At 33.0% G+C, this 16870-nt stretch overlaps 1 protein-coding gene across 2 annotated transcripts in view; it reads right to left on the reverse strand.

Moving 5' to 3' along the window:
* Positions 1-16870, reverse strand: part of LOC115875734 (ribosomal protein S6 kinase alpha-5-like) — a 276844-nt gene that overhangs the window by 190530 nt on the left and 69444 nt on the right. Inside the window, exon 3 of one of the 2 annotated variants that reach the window (XM_030891246.1) lies at positions 2169-2321. In XM_030891246.1, the coding sequence (XP_030747106.1) occupies positions 2169-2321 (153 nt within the window). Of the gene's footprint in view, positions 1-2161; positions 2322-16870 lie in introns of both variants that reach the window. The other variant, XM_030891247.1, reaches the window with a different exon arrangement.

Raw genomic sequence — 16870 nt, forward strand, 5'->3', positions numbered from 1 at the left:
TAATAATGATATGATATATCTGTAATAATGATACGATATTCTATTCTAATTAAAACACTTTATTTTTAAGGGCACTATTTAGATTTACTTATTAATAGGGATGGTAACCCTGCCAACCCCGAGCTCAGAACTAGTTAAAGGTTCAATACTGTACAATGCCAAAAAAATGTACAATCATCTGCCTTTGAATATTAAGTCGCTTTCATTCTTTCCCGCATTTCGCAAAGCTCTAAAATCATACCTACTGGAGAGAGCCCTATATGGGGTAAACGACTTTTTGTTGATGTTTACTTATGAACAATTTTGAATTTTAAAATTTTAATATTTAATATTTTATAACTCTAAAATTATATCTATTTACTGCGTACTGTTCTAAAATTGTCCATGTATATTCTTTTTGTAATTTTAAAGACTTAAATTTTTTTGAATTGTATTATTTGTATTTTGTATTTTTTGCTGTTTGTATTTTTTTGTGATTTTGTTGTTTGTGAGTGCTTTATCGATGAAGCTATTTTGACTTTTTGTACAATAAAGCGTTGTTTGTTTGTTTGTATATGTCTATTTAATTTTTTGATCATGTAACGAGCACTTTGTTTACTCACTTGTTTCGTCGAACCGCTTGAATCCATTTTTGTTATTGATTAAATCGGTGTAAGAAATTATGAAGCTATAAAAATGTTGTTTAGGGAGAGTTGAATATCCGGGAAAGTTGAGTTATTGAATGTTATTGCACCCAACAACGCCCTAATTACGCTCTCCTTTACGCGTTAACGTTTTTTAGTCAATTTTATTAACATTTGAAATTGTCACAACACAACAGGACGCCTAGTTTGAATTGTTTTTCACATATTTTTTACTACCCGAAACAGCGTTACATCCGAGGGGTGTCTCACTCGGGTAAAAAATGTACACGTACTGCCAAAATATCCTTCCACTGCTAAACGACTGCCAATGACTATGAAGAAGACTGCCTATGACTGCCATGTAATTATTATAGTTGACTGTCATAAGACTGCCAATGACTGCCAGCGACTGCCAAGAAATTGTACAGGTAATTCCAATAGTGAGACACCTCTCGGTTACATCACACAAACCTCGTACCTGAGTGTTTTATAGTCTCAATAACTGGACTAGCAAAAAACTATAATACTTAAATATTATGACAAAACCCCGATTTCAATATTATTTTAATGCGATCGACATGACATGACAGCGGCGGCGTGAACTATATATTGATAATTTCTTATTTCTATAACACAACCCTGTTGTAGAGGGGACAGGGTATTTCCCATCCTCCTCTGACAACAGTTCTTCCTCCGAGGGTACACACCCTTCCACCAGTCGAGAAGCTTGCCTCCGGCTGAGGAACCCGTGAGGTAGAGACTGGAGGATCTGTCTCCATTTTCTCCACCTCTTTAACTTAGTCTCTCCTTAGACCTGATATCGGTGTTGTCCCGTATCTATAATAGAGGATATGTCCCTCTTTCTCTATTGCCTCTTTGGATTTGAGGTCAATTCCTATTGTGAGGACCTGACCATGACCCTTCTCCCTCGAGTTGATAACTCGATGTGCCTACACTAAAGTTCTGACCTTAGATAAGGCTCAGCAGGTAGGTGGTGTCTTTCCCCTTGCTCCTCGGCAGAAAGACCGTTATGGCCGCTCCGTTACGGATGTTTTCTCCCTTCACTGCAGCCAGTTCCGGCCCTTGCCAATTTTTAAGCTTAGGTGCGATTTCCACCAACCAATTCGCCGATTCTTGAGATACACAATCTATGAGAATCACGCCCACCCGAAAGTGTATCCCCGCAGAAAGTAGCTGACCCACATCTTGTAGATCGTTGTGTTGCGATCCGATCGCCACTACTTCGTCCAGTATAGCCTTCTAGAGACGTTTGCTGGCCAGTACCGAGCAACCTCTTGGGAAATCTTTTGGCAGCACTGCCATTTTCACTTGTTCAGCAATAGCGGCAAAGCTAATACGTCCCTGCTTGCCTCCTGGTGTTGGATGGCTTTCTATCCTGGCTTTTTCTCTCCCCCCTGTCGGAGAAGAGGTGAGAGGCTCTCGCTCCCTCTCTTGCACTTTGATGGAGATGAGTCAGGCTGTTTTTTGGTTTCTTTACTCTCCTTTTTTCGGAGGAGTGTTTTTGCCTTTCCAAGAAGGGATTATCTCGGACGGCTTCCAACACTTGTCTCTCAGTCTTTGTATGTTCCGTCGTCTTTTTCTTTTGCACAATGGTCGCTTTTTTCAGTACCTTCATAGCGTAAAGGCGCCCGTCGTCAGAACCACCGCGTTTTCGTACCAGGAACACTTTACCATAAGCTGCAACAATAACACCTCATTAGTTCAGAAAATATATTAATCAAATATTAATATACTAAATATCATTAAACAATTAACTGACATAAATAACAACATTAAATGACATTACGACAATAATAGTTACCAAAGCCACCTCGTCATATAAAAAATAGCATCAAAAAGTAATGATATAATTGAAAAATCTGGCATGTGTTTTACATATGCTCAGGAGACATAGTTCTGACCCAAAAATAATATTTGAGGAAATTTTGCTCACTAAATTATTGCACAGAATTCTCTAACTTTTTATTTTTTCAGACAAAAAAAACGAGATTTGGTATGTTAGTATATGACATAAATTATGATTGATTGACGTATTCAATTGTTTTGGGTCACTTCCTGTTTCACCGGAAATGACTGCAAGTTTTGATTTTTAAATGTCACCCTCGGTATTTTTTTACTTAATTCGATAGAATGACACTCTGAATAGAATGACATATCATATGTCAACTTTTGACATTTTCTCATATGGTTTATTTGAAATTGTAACATGCTTGTTTCATAACGACAATTTGACTCGAAATACCAAGTGTGTGGTACCAAATTATTCGTAAAAAAATCTTTTTCCAAATATGCTAATGAGGCACCCTGGTTCCATTTGAAAAAATTGAGATATGATTAAAAATACGATTTGGGCATCTTAATCAGCCAGGAAAAAAGACTAATAACATTAGACGGTTAAATATATGTTTCCAAAGCTCCTTGATTAAAAATTAGTGTTTTAAACACTCTATGGCAAACAGAACAAGAATGTTTCGTAATCTAAATCAATATAAATCTTCTCAATCTCATATTAATCATAATCAAAAACAACAAATAATTAAAAACATTCATTTACAAACAGCTAAAACATCATTGAACTAGATGTATGTACGGGTGCAATACTCGATTTTAGCATTTCTTTTGTTTTCCTCTAATCTGTCATATTAATAAGTTAAACATTTATTATCTTATCTTTGACCATTTATTTTTAAGTTATCGTTCGTTATCAACCTGACAAACCCTTCTCCATAGCAAGCGCACTTAATCAGTAGACATAAATAATTAATCATAATACAGGGTGGTCCGAATATGTATAAATGTATCTCCTAAAATGCTTCGTTTCGGAGATACAGGGTGTAGAAGTTTCATTTTTATTTCGTTTTTTTTTCAAATAAATTCTGAACTAACATCTATATTTAGATGAAATTTGAGGTCTGGGTGGTTTTGAATGCATGAGAAATTCGATTCCGATGTCAGTATGACTCCTACTTCTAGGGGGCACCACCTACATATTTTTTAGCTGTTTTAGACTTTTCGTCCGTACCTGTATAAAAGTATTGAGTAAAAAATATACTTTTCCGTCATTTTTTACGTAAAAAAGGTCTCTTGGTAAAAATCGCTGCGAGTAATGGTTCTCAAGATATTTGGAATCTAAATAGTCAATACATGTCATAATTACAAAAGTTATACATGTTGACTGGATAGTTAGTCTCAAATAATAAATTTAAAATGTTTTTGTGCGAAAGATTCAACAGAAACTATTTCATCGTATGTTTTTCCAAAAAAGAAACTTCTACACCCTGTATCTCCGAAACAATGCATTTTAGGGCACATGTTTATACAAGCTTTTTTACTTATTTTTATCTGCTCAATATGCTGCCGAAGTTTCCGGAATACAATTCGGACCACCCTGTATATTTCTGTCCAAGTTGGTTATATTATTAGAGAATTAAAATCAAATTGGGACTAAAATAAATAAAATACGTAAAATAATAAACCCCTATCTAAAAAGAGCCTTGACAAGTGTATTAATTTTATGCAAGAATATTGTAAAAAATTGAATGGATGACGAAGAAGAAATTGAGAGCAATGTTAGGTTTAATGTAGTTTATTTTGAAACCCAGTTTCAAATGTATTAGATACAAAGTGATCAAATAGCGATTTCGTTGTCACTCGGCATAACGAAAAAATATAAAACATGGTACAATATGTACAGGGTGGGTCAAATTCGACGCTTTTAAATGGAAACACCCTTTTCTATAGGAGATAGACGAAAACTAATATCGGTGTCTGGAGCTCAATTTTCATCAAAAACATGATGGTGAAAACCGCACATCAATATCTGTTACCGTTTCGGAGTTATGTGTTGTTCAAAAATGTGCATTTTTATCAGTAGTAACTTTTTTGCTATGGAAAATTTTATATTTCTATGAAAACATTTCCAAAGCACCTTTTTACGTAGAATTTAATGGTTTAAGTATATTTTTTTTAAATTAATAATTTAAGAGTTATCAACAGAAAATTTGATTTTTTTATTTGGGACACCCTCTATGTTTTTAATTAACTGAAAAGAATTTAAAATTACCTTTCCAAAAATATAGCACACTTGATATTTTGTTATAATCTCCTTCGAAATACAGAATTTTTAAAAGTTCGCCACTTTTAACTAGTAGGCTTTGGACCCCTTATTGATGATATGCCCTTAATGGAACTCGAAAACATATTTTTCCAGCAAGACAATGCACCGCCTCTGAACGCTGAAGTTATCAGCAAATTTTTGCAGACAATTTCAAGAATAATTGAATAGAGCTAACCAAGATCCCAGCCGTTGGCCGTCGAGGCCGCCTTGACATCGATCTAATCCTATGGATATATTTGCGGAAGAATAAAGGTTCCTTATTATTCCGTATAATCTAGACAAGAATTAGAAATACTTAGCAGTTATGAGAGGGTATCTTTCACCCCCACTGAGTTAATGAATTCCGCGAGAAATGTTCAAAAACTGCCCCATCTGTCCATAACTGAAGACGGTCGATATGTCGAACACCTGTAGCAAAATCTCATGTCTTGGTTTGCTATTTATTTTTATTGTTATTAGATATAGTTTAAGTGTGTTGATGTTGGTTAAATACATTTTAAATTGTTATAAAGTTCTGCATCTCTCATAGCAAATATTGTTTTCGTTTTAATTGATACTCACAGCTAGAATTTTTTTGCATTACAGCAGGTGCCGTTCAAAGCCTACTTATTGAAAGCGGTGAATTTTTATATACTCTATATCTCGAAGAGGAATCGAGCAAAATATCAAGTGTGTTATATTTTTGGAAAGGTAATTTTAAATTCTTTTCAATAAATTAAAAATATACAGGGTGTCCCATATAAAAAATCAAATTTTCTGTTGATAATCCTTAAATTTTTAATTTTAAAAAAATTATATTTAAACCATTAAATTCTACGTAAAAAGGTGCTTTGGAAATGTTTTCATAAAAATACAAAATTTTCAATAACAAAAAAGTTACAGCGATTTGTTAAAAATGCATATTTTTGAAAAACTCCGAAACGGTAACAGATATCGATGCACCATCGATTTCACCATCATGTTTTTGACAAAAATTGAGCTCCAGACCATTTAAAAGCGTCGAATTTGACCCACCCTGTACACTTTAAGCGAAGATATGATGTATTCTTAATATTAGGGCGGCAGAAGTCTACAGTATAAATAGATATATCTAGGGGAGTTTGCTACCTAAGAGCAATTTCACAAGGGGTTTCGCTAGAAAATAAGATCCAGGGGTTATGTCGCCTTGGACTATTATTTGGCGAGATTTGACGCATACGAATTAGTAAATCAATTTTGGTGAATTTGGGGTTGTTTGTCGAGAGGGGATGTGGAACATTATTACAGAATGAATTAGGGTTATAGGTGGAATACAGAATCGCAATAAGTTAACGAATTAAAAAGGTAAAACGCATCATATTTTAGTTACCTACTATAGTTTTTACAATATTCTAGAATAACGTTATGATGCTGTGTTATACGATAATTAAATGTCTCCAAAAAAGTCCTATGGGTATTTTTTTGATAATTAAATGTGTTTGCCCCTCGGTTTTTTCCTATATCCACAAATCTATAGTCAAAACTTTTCAAGCAAAGCTTGAACTGCAGAGGAAGTAAGGTCGAGTATTTTAAACGTGTCATTAAAAATGCATAACATATACATAAAAATACTGTTGGGTGAGACAACACTTTTTTAATGTTAATATAAGGAAGCGTGCTTATATACACGTGTCGGTAAAACGAATAATAGAATAGTCCTATTAATAATCTTTTACTCTATCTAATTTGATAATTATTCTATTTCCGGAAATAAGAATCATACGAATATATTGAATACCGACTGTGATTCGTGACATCCCTATGCGTTTTAAGGCTTTCGTTATAGAGATTTAATATTTCTGAAACAATTTTTATAAACATTTTACTGTTCAGGATGATTTAAGTAAAATTAAAATAGAAGACCAAATAAAGTGAGCTGTACTTCCAATGCCATGTTAATACAAAAAAAGATTAACCATAAATAAACTTAGTAAAATGTATACAGGAGTAGATAGAATATGAGAGACCCTCCTCCTCATTTTCCACCTCCTCCTCATTTCCACCTCCTCCTCCCGTTCCAGTACTGCTCAGATATACTTATATCTCCCCACTTACTTGTGTCCCCATTATATTTATTTTCAATTTTTATCACAAGTCAGATAATATTTAGTTTGAACATAATTAACAATAAAACAACATCAAATTAAAAATAAATATAGTGGGGACACAAGTGAGTGGGGAGATATAAGTGTATCTGAGCAGTACTGGAAGGGGAGGAGGAGGTGGAAAATGAGGAGGAGGAGGTGGAAAATGAGGAGGAGGGTCTCTCATATTCTATCTACTTACAGGGTTGTTCACCACATGCGACACGGAGTATTGTAGCTAAACGATTAGATTTTTACAAATTGTAAGTTTTGGGTTTGTTGAAGGACTATTAGAGCTACAATTTAAAAATATTTTTACAAGATACAGAGTGTCCCAAATAAGTAAAAAATATTATAGTTGTATTTTTTTAAATGGAGCACCCTGTATATTATTCTATTTTTGGATTCTACGATTGAAATAAAGGTAAATTTGATTAAGGTTTATCACACTTAAACCTTACCGTTTTTGAAATATTTTCACCTTATGAAATTGTAGTAAAATTTTAAGGCTTTATTTCTCCTAGAGTATCAAAGTTTTTAATAGTAAATATTTACTGAAGATTTATTGATCAGATATTGTGTTGCAATAATAAAATTTTAATACCTTTATACAGAGTGTCCAAAATTTATATTAAATAATTACTAGCTTTAAACGGCAATAACTTGTTTAATTTAAAATGGAACACCATATTTTACGTGAATCAGATGTACAATGTAATTCTAGAAATTGTATTATACCATTTTTCACCATCTCTTGAAGTTTTCGTAGAAAATGTATTTTCTTATAATTTTGACCTCATTCATCACTATACTCCATGGAATATTGATATTTCAGATTTTTATAGCACCATAATATGTACAAAATACAGGTGGTAACATTGCAAGCCCATTGGCATACAAAAAACTATTTAAATCTTTGTAAAAGAGTATACCAATTAAATATATCACCATTATTTCCTATAAAAAACACCAAAAGTTAGTTAATTACATACTTGTAAATTGTTTTAATTAATAAATTATTCTAAATAAATGTGGATTTGGCTCAGAAATAATAAAAAAAATAATAAGTTATGAAAATGAATGTCTCTGTTTTTATAAATAAGCATTCGTCAATAAATGAAATAAAATTTATAAGGTGTTACTTTTTACCACACTGTCTAATACACACATAAAATTCAGTTTTTTAATATTTGGAACAGTTATTACTTTAACGTAAACAGTCAATTTAATGTAGTTTGAACACTGGGATCATGCTAATTGGTCCTCTTTAACAAAAAAATATTTAAACAGTTTTATTTTTTATTTTTAATTAACTAAGCGAACTATATCGACAATATTAGTATCTGTACCCTTTTGAAAATTTGTCACATCGTTAAAAATAAGCTTAAATGTTATTATTCCATGGGTATAGTGATAAATGAGGCCTAAATTATAAGAAATGCATTCTCTATGAAACTTGAAGAGATGGGTAAAATGGAACAATACAATTTGATAGACAACTACATTGTGTGCATCTGATTCACGTAAAATATATAGGGTGTTCCATTTAATTAAACAAGTTATTGCCGCTTAAAGCTAGTAATTATTTAATATAAATTTTTGGACACTCTGTATAAGGTAGTAAATTTTATTATTGCAACAGAACATTCTGATCAATAGATAATCTTCTCAGTAAATATTTAGTATTAAAAAACTCTTTGGATACCCTTGGAGAAATAAAGCCTTAATTTTTTACTGCAATTTTACAAAATTGAAAATATTTCAAAAACGGTAAGGTTTAAGTGTGATAAACTCCTAATCAAATTTACCTTTATTTCAACCGTAGAATCTAAAAATAGAATAATATACAAGGTGTTCCATTTAAAAAAATACAACTATAATATTTTTTACTTATTTGGGACACTCTGTATCTTGTAAAAATATTTTTAAATTGTAGCTCTAATACACCTTCAACGAACCCAAAACTTACAATTTGTAAAAATCTAATTTTTAGTTACAATATTCCGTGTCGTATGTGGTGAACAACCCTGTATAATCTGACACTTAAGTCCAATATGTGGAAATATGGTATAGATATATATTTGGGCCTATCCACCAAAGACATATAAATGTGAATCAGATGTTCCAAAATAAAGTACTAAGAAGAATAGTACATGCTTATAGGTATGTTACCATCAAGCTCTATGAGGATATACCGGGTGGGTCTCAAAACTGGCTCGCCCCTATAACTTTTTTATTTTTTCACATAAATAAACGAGATTTGATATGTTAGTATATGACATAAATTAGGATTGATTGGTGTATTCAATTGTTTTTGGTCACTTCCGGTTTTACCGGAAATGACTACAACTTTTGATTTTTAAATGGCACCCTCGGTATTTTTTTACCTTATTCTATAGAAAATTACATTCTGAATAGAACGACATATCATATGTCAACTTTTGACATTCTCGCTTAATAAAAAATTGTATTTTAAAATTCAATCTAGGGTACAATCAATGGCTACGTTAAAAACACTAATTCTTCCTCAAGGAGCCTTGGAAAAATAGATTCGATTATGTAATGTTTTTAGTGTCTTGTCCTGGCCAGTTAGAAAATGCTCTAATCGTATTTTTAATCATATCCCAATTTTTTCAAGTGAAACGAGGGTGGCTCATTAGCATATTTAGAAAAAGCATTTTTTTACGAATAATTTGATACCACACACTTGGTATTTCAAGTAAAAACCGCAAGTTTTAATTTTAAATAAACCATATGCGAAAATGTCAAAAGTTGACATATGATATGTCATTCTATTCAGAGTGACATTTTCTATGGAATAAAGTACAAAAATGCCGGGGTGTCATATAAAAACCAAAAGTTGTAGTCATTTCCGGTGAAACCGGAAGTGACCGAAAACAACTGAATACGTCAACCAATCCTAATTTATGTCATAATATACTAACATACCAAATCTCGTTTTTTTAACTAAAAAATAAAAAAAATTATAGGGGTGAGCCACTTTTGAGACGCACCCGGTATTTTTGAAGGCGTTAAACATGAGAGCTTGATGTATATTTTTGATTGTTTAAACGTTAAGGCAATTTAATTTTTCGGCACCAAGTTAAAAAAAATAATTTACAAAAATAATACTAAGTAGTTTACCACATTACACTAAACCACAGCTTAAGTAAAAATCAGCTCGGACAGTGTAGCGTGCCGCTTTGATCATTTTACGCTCGGATTTGCGATTCGAAAGAGGGAGAACACTAGAGCAGCGAGCTCTCTCGTGTAAGCCAGTTTCCAGCCAGAGGCGGCTTAAAACATTTTTGTTATCGTGACATAAAAATTATTCGACTGGAAGATAATTTAGATACACATTTTTTAAATTGTTGACTTTAAATAAATATGCATTCTCAAAGAAAAACATTTAAAAAACAAAGAAACCAAAGAAAAAACCAAAAGTTAAAAACCTCTGGTTAAATATAAGAAAAAATCGAATTAAAATCTTCCGTAATACGGCCCTACGCGTCACCGGTGGAGGCTATGCATCGACTGAATGAGGCTGACTGTCGCAGAAGTGTCTAGTTCTAGCAGTCAACTATTAAGCTTGACCAATCAGGTTGGTTAGCGTGGTTATTTGGAGTGTGTTAATTCATTTGTTCATTGTTCATTGTCAAAAACTCTAACGTGATTGGTCGGGCTTAACAGTTGCCTGCTAGGGCTAGACACAAGTGACTGTCGCTCGCTTAATTCAATTAAGCATCGCCAGAGTGGGGCGTTTTAAATTCGAGCGTGGGCAAAATTGGCGAGTCTCCAAGCTATATTATTCTGTAAGCTGTGACTAAACTATTATTTTCTAGTTATTATGTTAGCCATATTAGCATTAACCTCTAAAATTGGGCAGCTATCCCAGCATCCCTAAGGCAGAAATCTACGCTATCGAAAGATGCTTATAATTTATCTTAGAAACTATCGAAAACAGGAAGTAGCCATCTTATTCGATAGATAAGCAGCACTAAACGCGATCAACTCAGTAACCATCAATTCGAAATTGGGTCAAAGGAAAAAGGATGCCTAGAGAAGCTTAGCGAATTAGGCAAAGAAAATAAAGTCCTCCTATTCTGGGTGCCCGATCACCAAGGGATAGAAGGCAACGAAAAAGCAAATGATCTAGCTAGAAAAGGAGCAAACACTCCACTAACTGGACTAGAACCGTTCTGTTTTCCAAGCGGAAACCAACTAAAGGCGGAACTGATGAACCTGGAAGACTCCATCCGTAACCTGAAATGGGAGTCCTTGTCAAGACACTCGAAAAAGATCCTCAGAACTTACGACCGAGAAAAATCAAAGATTTTCATTGATTTAAGTAAAAACAATCTTCGGATTGTCACGGGGTTTCTAAAAGAACACTGTCTCCTCAACGAATACCTCAGTGATGACAAACAACGGCGAATGCATATTCTGTGGGGAAAATGGGGAAACACCAGAACACCTTATCACTGAGTGCACCGAGACGACAATCGTTCGTACCATAAACTTTGATACGGCTGATGTCGAAGATGGAGAGCTGGCTTCTGTGAAGCCGTCTCAGATACTGGCTTTTGTCAAAGCCCTGAGACTGTATGATGAGTTATAAATCATTATAACTCAAGAAAGTGGAACACACAATAGATCTGTCAGGTCGCGGTGATTAACTCCCCTCCTAAACATTCTACATTCTACAACCCCTAAAAGTCCCAGTTTGAAAAACAAACATTGCCGCCATCTTGCATTTTGTTTTGTTTCTCAAATATATCCCTTATATACTAGACTAAATGTATCAGATTATGTAATCAATTCTAGTCTATTAAATCTAATCTAGTGCACGAAACCAAAGTGATTTAAAAGGTAAACAAAGAGCCATGTGGATGTACTTTAATTTTGAAATTAACGCCTTTCATAGATATATTAATAACCTACTAATATTAATTATCTAGTCTTGCACACTAACTAAATCGTAATTTCTCCCAGCTTACAAATACCGCTCCAAAACGAGAACCAAAAGTACAAATAATGAACGAAGCACTTCACCGTTTCGGAACTTAATAACGGTTAAACTCGTCGCTTATTATCCGCATGCTTCGCACGCCTAAAATTGCGCATATCGAAACGCCGGATCGTCGTTTGCTCCCCTCGCGCGACCTATGTACCCCGCTGCCGCTGTCGAAAACGGGCAAATACCCCGCCGGGTGCACCCACCGCGGCGGGTGACGCGACCCGCCGCCGTCGATATCGGGCCTTTGGAGGCGACGAGGTCAAAAATCTCGCTGCCGGCATACGGTATCGTTACGCCGACACGGGCCAAGTTATTCCCCGAATTTCGGGGAACGACTTAGAAAAAATGCACTGTTGAAGGTTGCAGGTCAAATTTAGAAGATATCGTGAAATTTTCACACGGATCTTATAATTCGTTTTCTTAATTTGAGAAAAATGTGGCTTCTAATACAGGTCAACATTAGATGCATCTGTCTAGTCTTCTTCTTGTAATAAGATGAGATCATTGACGCTGTCAATTCTGTCCACTTTGGATATTACCATAGCTTTTTTTTCGCACAAAATTTGCATATGAAGACTCTGTGCCGCAAAGTTAAATTTACAGAGGAGGCGCTATAGGTCGTCTTCATTTTCAGCAATCAGGATAGCATCATCTGCGTAACAGACTATTCTCAGATAACAGTTGTTCATCTTAAATAATGCATTAACCTCGTTTACACTTTCAATTATTTGGTCCATTATTATGTTAAAGAGTTGTTTTATTTGTTAAAGATACATTGTTGCCGTGATCTATTTGTGTCAACAATAAGTGCCTAGTATCTGTAATTATTGGTGTAGAAAAACGGAAAGAATATTATTCTTGGTTTTAGGCTAAAACAGTGGTTATAGCTGCTGTGGCAGCGTCACTTCCTAGGTTTTCTTCGGATCAGAACACATTATTTATTATCAAGATCATCACACTGATAAAAAAGATAGACTTGAACTAAAGTCGTCATCGTTCTTGAAAAAAAAATTAGTGGCAAGAGAATTTATTTTAGCGTAAAAGAAAATATTTTGCATGGAGAAAAAACTCTCGTAACTCAAGAAAACTGGTTCTCTTGAAAAATTCGAAAATTTCTCTTGAATCTATTTTCATTCAACCCAGTGTAAGTTACTTTGTTTTAAGATAATAAGAAAAATACGCTAGGAAGTACTTCATTCAAGAAACATGGTCATTTTTCCAATAGCTAAATACTCTTTTGATGAAAATAATAACAACACGCAAAGACGATGACGAAGGACGGTATATACAATCAGTCGGCAGTCCGATCAGACGTACATCATAGTACGCACGGGTTTTGTTGTGAATTTTCACTTGGAATTTTGCATAATTTGCTTTTTAAACGCATATCGTATAACAAATTAGTGATCGTTATTAACATGCATTTGTCATTTTTTATGGACAAATTTTAGGATTTATGGATTCGTTAAAGGAGTTTCTGAAAAAATGGAAATTAGAGCATTTAATTGCTATATTTAAAGATAAGATATATTTACCTAATGCACCTGTTTAGATAATGCATGTGTGACTATAGATATAGAATAAGAATATAGGTATCGGATTATAGGATTTTTTTATGCAAATAATTAAAAAAAATTTAGAATTTCAAGTCGTCGTATTAAAAAATTCACCAAAGCTTCACCAAAGCTTGTGACCAAAGCTTATAATTTTAATAATTTATTTGCTTTACTTTGAAATCGTGATGTAACATTTCTTTGTATAATTTGTAGAGTGATGAACCACCCCAAAAAATACCAAGGAGTGAAGAAGCAGAAATAACTGCTATCGAGGAAAATAATATCACTTTACTTACTACAGACCAGGAAAACCTAAATTTATCAGAAAATAATATACCTCGTAATATGCCTGTATATGATGTACAGACTTCTCTTAGATCAAAATAAATTTTAGTTGAGTCCATAGTATTCGCTATTGGTTGAAGAAAAGTGTCCCTTTTCAATCAAGAATTTTTGCATGCATCAAAGAGACTATTGTTCTTGTAGCAAGAACTTCTTTGCATATTCATTTTGGGTCAAGAGTGAAATACTTTGGACAGATAGATTCTTCTATTCTCTAAAGTAATTTTTTAAAGCTTATGAAAAGATAGGTAATGCTTTGGGCAAAGAAACGTCGTTCTTGTCCCTATTGAAAAGCGCCAATCTTTTGGGTCAAAGTCATATTCATTTCGACTGAGAGATCCTTTTTTTTCAGTGCATACACAACGTTAAATACACAAACAATAATCAATTTTTATAAAAAAAAAACGTTCAGTCAACACGCAACGGTAAGTTGACTGTGGTCGGGATATGCCGGGTGCGTCTGAAAAGTGAAAACCTATAACTTTTTTATTTTTTTAGATAAAAAAAACGATATTTGTTATGTTAGTATATGACATAAATTAGTATATATTGACGTATCAGTTGTTTTCGGTGACTTCCTGTTTCACCGGAAATGAATACAACTCAACAAATTCAATAGAAAATGACTCTGTAAATTGAATGACATATTATTTGTCAACTTTTGACATTTTCGAACATGGTTTATTTGAAATTGCAACATGCGATTCATAACGATAATTTGACTCAAATTACTAAGTGTGTGGTATCAAATTATTCGTAAAAAATGCTTTTTCCAAATATTCTAATGAGCCACCCTTATTCCATTTGAAAAAATTGAGATATGATTAAGAATACAATTTGGACCGTCCAGGACACGACATTAAAAACATTAGACGATCAAATCTATTTTTCCAAGTCTCCTTGATTAAAAATTAGTGTTTTTAATACAGCCATGGTACTCTAGATTTAAATTTAAAATGCAATTTTGTTTTAAGCCAATTTTTTTTTTGAAAAATGATATGTCATTCTATTCAGAGTGTCATTTTCTATCGAATAAAGTGAAAAAATGCGAGAGTGCCATTTAAAAATCAAAAATTGTAGTAATTTCCGGCGAAACAGGAAGTAGCCGGGAACAATTGAATACGTCAATTAATCCTAATTTATTTCATATACTAACATACCAAATATCTTTTTTTTTATCTGAAAAAGTAAAAAAGTTATAGGAGTGAGCCACTGTTGAGACGCACCCGGTAGTGTCGCAGGAAAAACGCAATGGTCAATGGAATTCACTACGGCCTGCAGAATAAAAGCAGAATTGTGTTTATCCTCAATTCTGAATTTGGCTTCTTTCCAGGTCTCAATTATTGTTTGTGTCCTTTATTCTTATTTTATCTTTTACTCTAATAAATTTGGCATTATCTTATTATCGTTATTGTTCTTACAAATTATTTGGAATTGTACGACTTGAAAATAAATAAACAATATTTATTTTATTAGCTAACTTGGGAATTTTTTGGATCGGTTTCTAAATTCCTATTGTAAATTTCGAGAAAAAATTTAAATTAATTTTGACTTTTTTAACACAAACAAAAAGTGTTTTTATTTAACGTTATTTTTTAAATTCATTTTTTTAGACATTTCACACTCACGAAAAAAGAATTCTATGCTTTATGGAAAAATGTCAAAAAATATAAAGCGTATAATTTAGTTACTGTTTTCTATTAATTTATGTAAAAACATTTCTCGAAAAAAGACATTAACCTAACCGTAACTCAATGCGGTAGGTTACGAAACACGTTTTCTTCTTAAAAATTAAATAACTTATATCTGTATTAATACGGCTTGTTAAATATAATTAGACGACATTAATACAGCGCAAAAGAAAATCGTCCAAACATTATACCGTTTCATACGAATATAAAACAGATATAAACACACGCGTGTATCAGCTGTACGATATTTCTAGATTTCCAATGCATGGGATTTCCTGTCCTAAATAATTTTTCCATAAATAAGACCGCTAAAATTAACAGTCGTTTAGCGGACTGTGAAACGACGCGCAGATCGCACTCATGTGAAAAAAACGCGAAGAAAAAAGTGGTCTAGATAATGTGACAGAAGACGGGAGCATATTTTTAACGCATTTCGAGCCAATTACGTGCACGTGCAGATGAAATGAGGCGAGCAGGAGTAATATTTGATGCAAATCCGTCTATTAATTTAACACTCTTATGACAGACATCCAGATTGAGCTATTTACACTGTAAATAAATCTGGGGTAGTGCCTTTGGATTTTAGTTTCTATAAAAATTAAATTAACAAGTCTATCCACTGCATATCCCTCCATAGTCTTTACAAGAGGAAGCCCTTTTTTATTATTAACATTTTGAGAAACATCTATTCTTCATAAAAGAATTTACTTGTTCTCCAATTCCTACTCCTTATTATACAGGGTTGTTCACCACATACGACACGGAGTATTGTAGCTAAACGATGAGATTTTTACAAATTGTAAGTTTTGGGTTCGATGAAGGACTATTAGAGGTACAATTTCAAAAAATTATACAAGATACAGAGTGTCCCAAATAAGTAAAAAATATCAAAGTTGTATTTTTTTAAATAGAACACCCTGTATATTATTACATTTTTAGTTTCTACGATTAAAATAAAGGTAAATTTGATTAAGGTTTATTATACTTAAACCTTACCGTTTTTGAAATATTTTCAATTTTGTGAAATTGCAGTAAAATTTTTAAAGCTTCATTTCTCCAAGGGTATCAAAGTTTTTAATACTAAATATTTACTGAAGTTTATTTACTGATCAGTTATTGTGTTGCAATAATAAAAATAATACTACCTTATACAGAGTGTCTAAAAATTTGCTTTAAATAATTATTAGCTTCAAACGGCAATAACTTGTTTAATTTAAATGGAACACCCTGTATATTTTACGAGAATCAGATGCACAATTTAATTGTCTATCAAATTATATTATACCATTTTTTACCTATCTCTTTAAGTTTCCCTAGAAAATGCATTTTCTTGTAATTTTTCTATCTTTTTTTCTTATATTATTTTATTATTTTTTATCTCCAAAGCAAATGAACCTACAG

This window comes from Sitophilus oryzae, unplaced genomic scaffold (genome assembly GCF_002938485.1).
Source record: "Sitophilus oryzae breed Bouriz unplaced genomic scaffold, Soryzae_2.0 scaffold_1395_pilon_pilon, whole genome shotgun sequence".
Lineage (NCBI taxonomy): Eukaryota > Metazoa > Arthropoda > Insecta > Coleoptera > Curculionidae > Sitophilus > Sitophilus oryzae.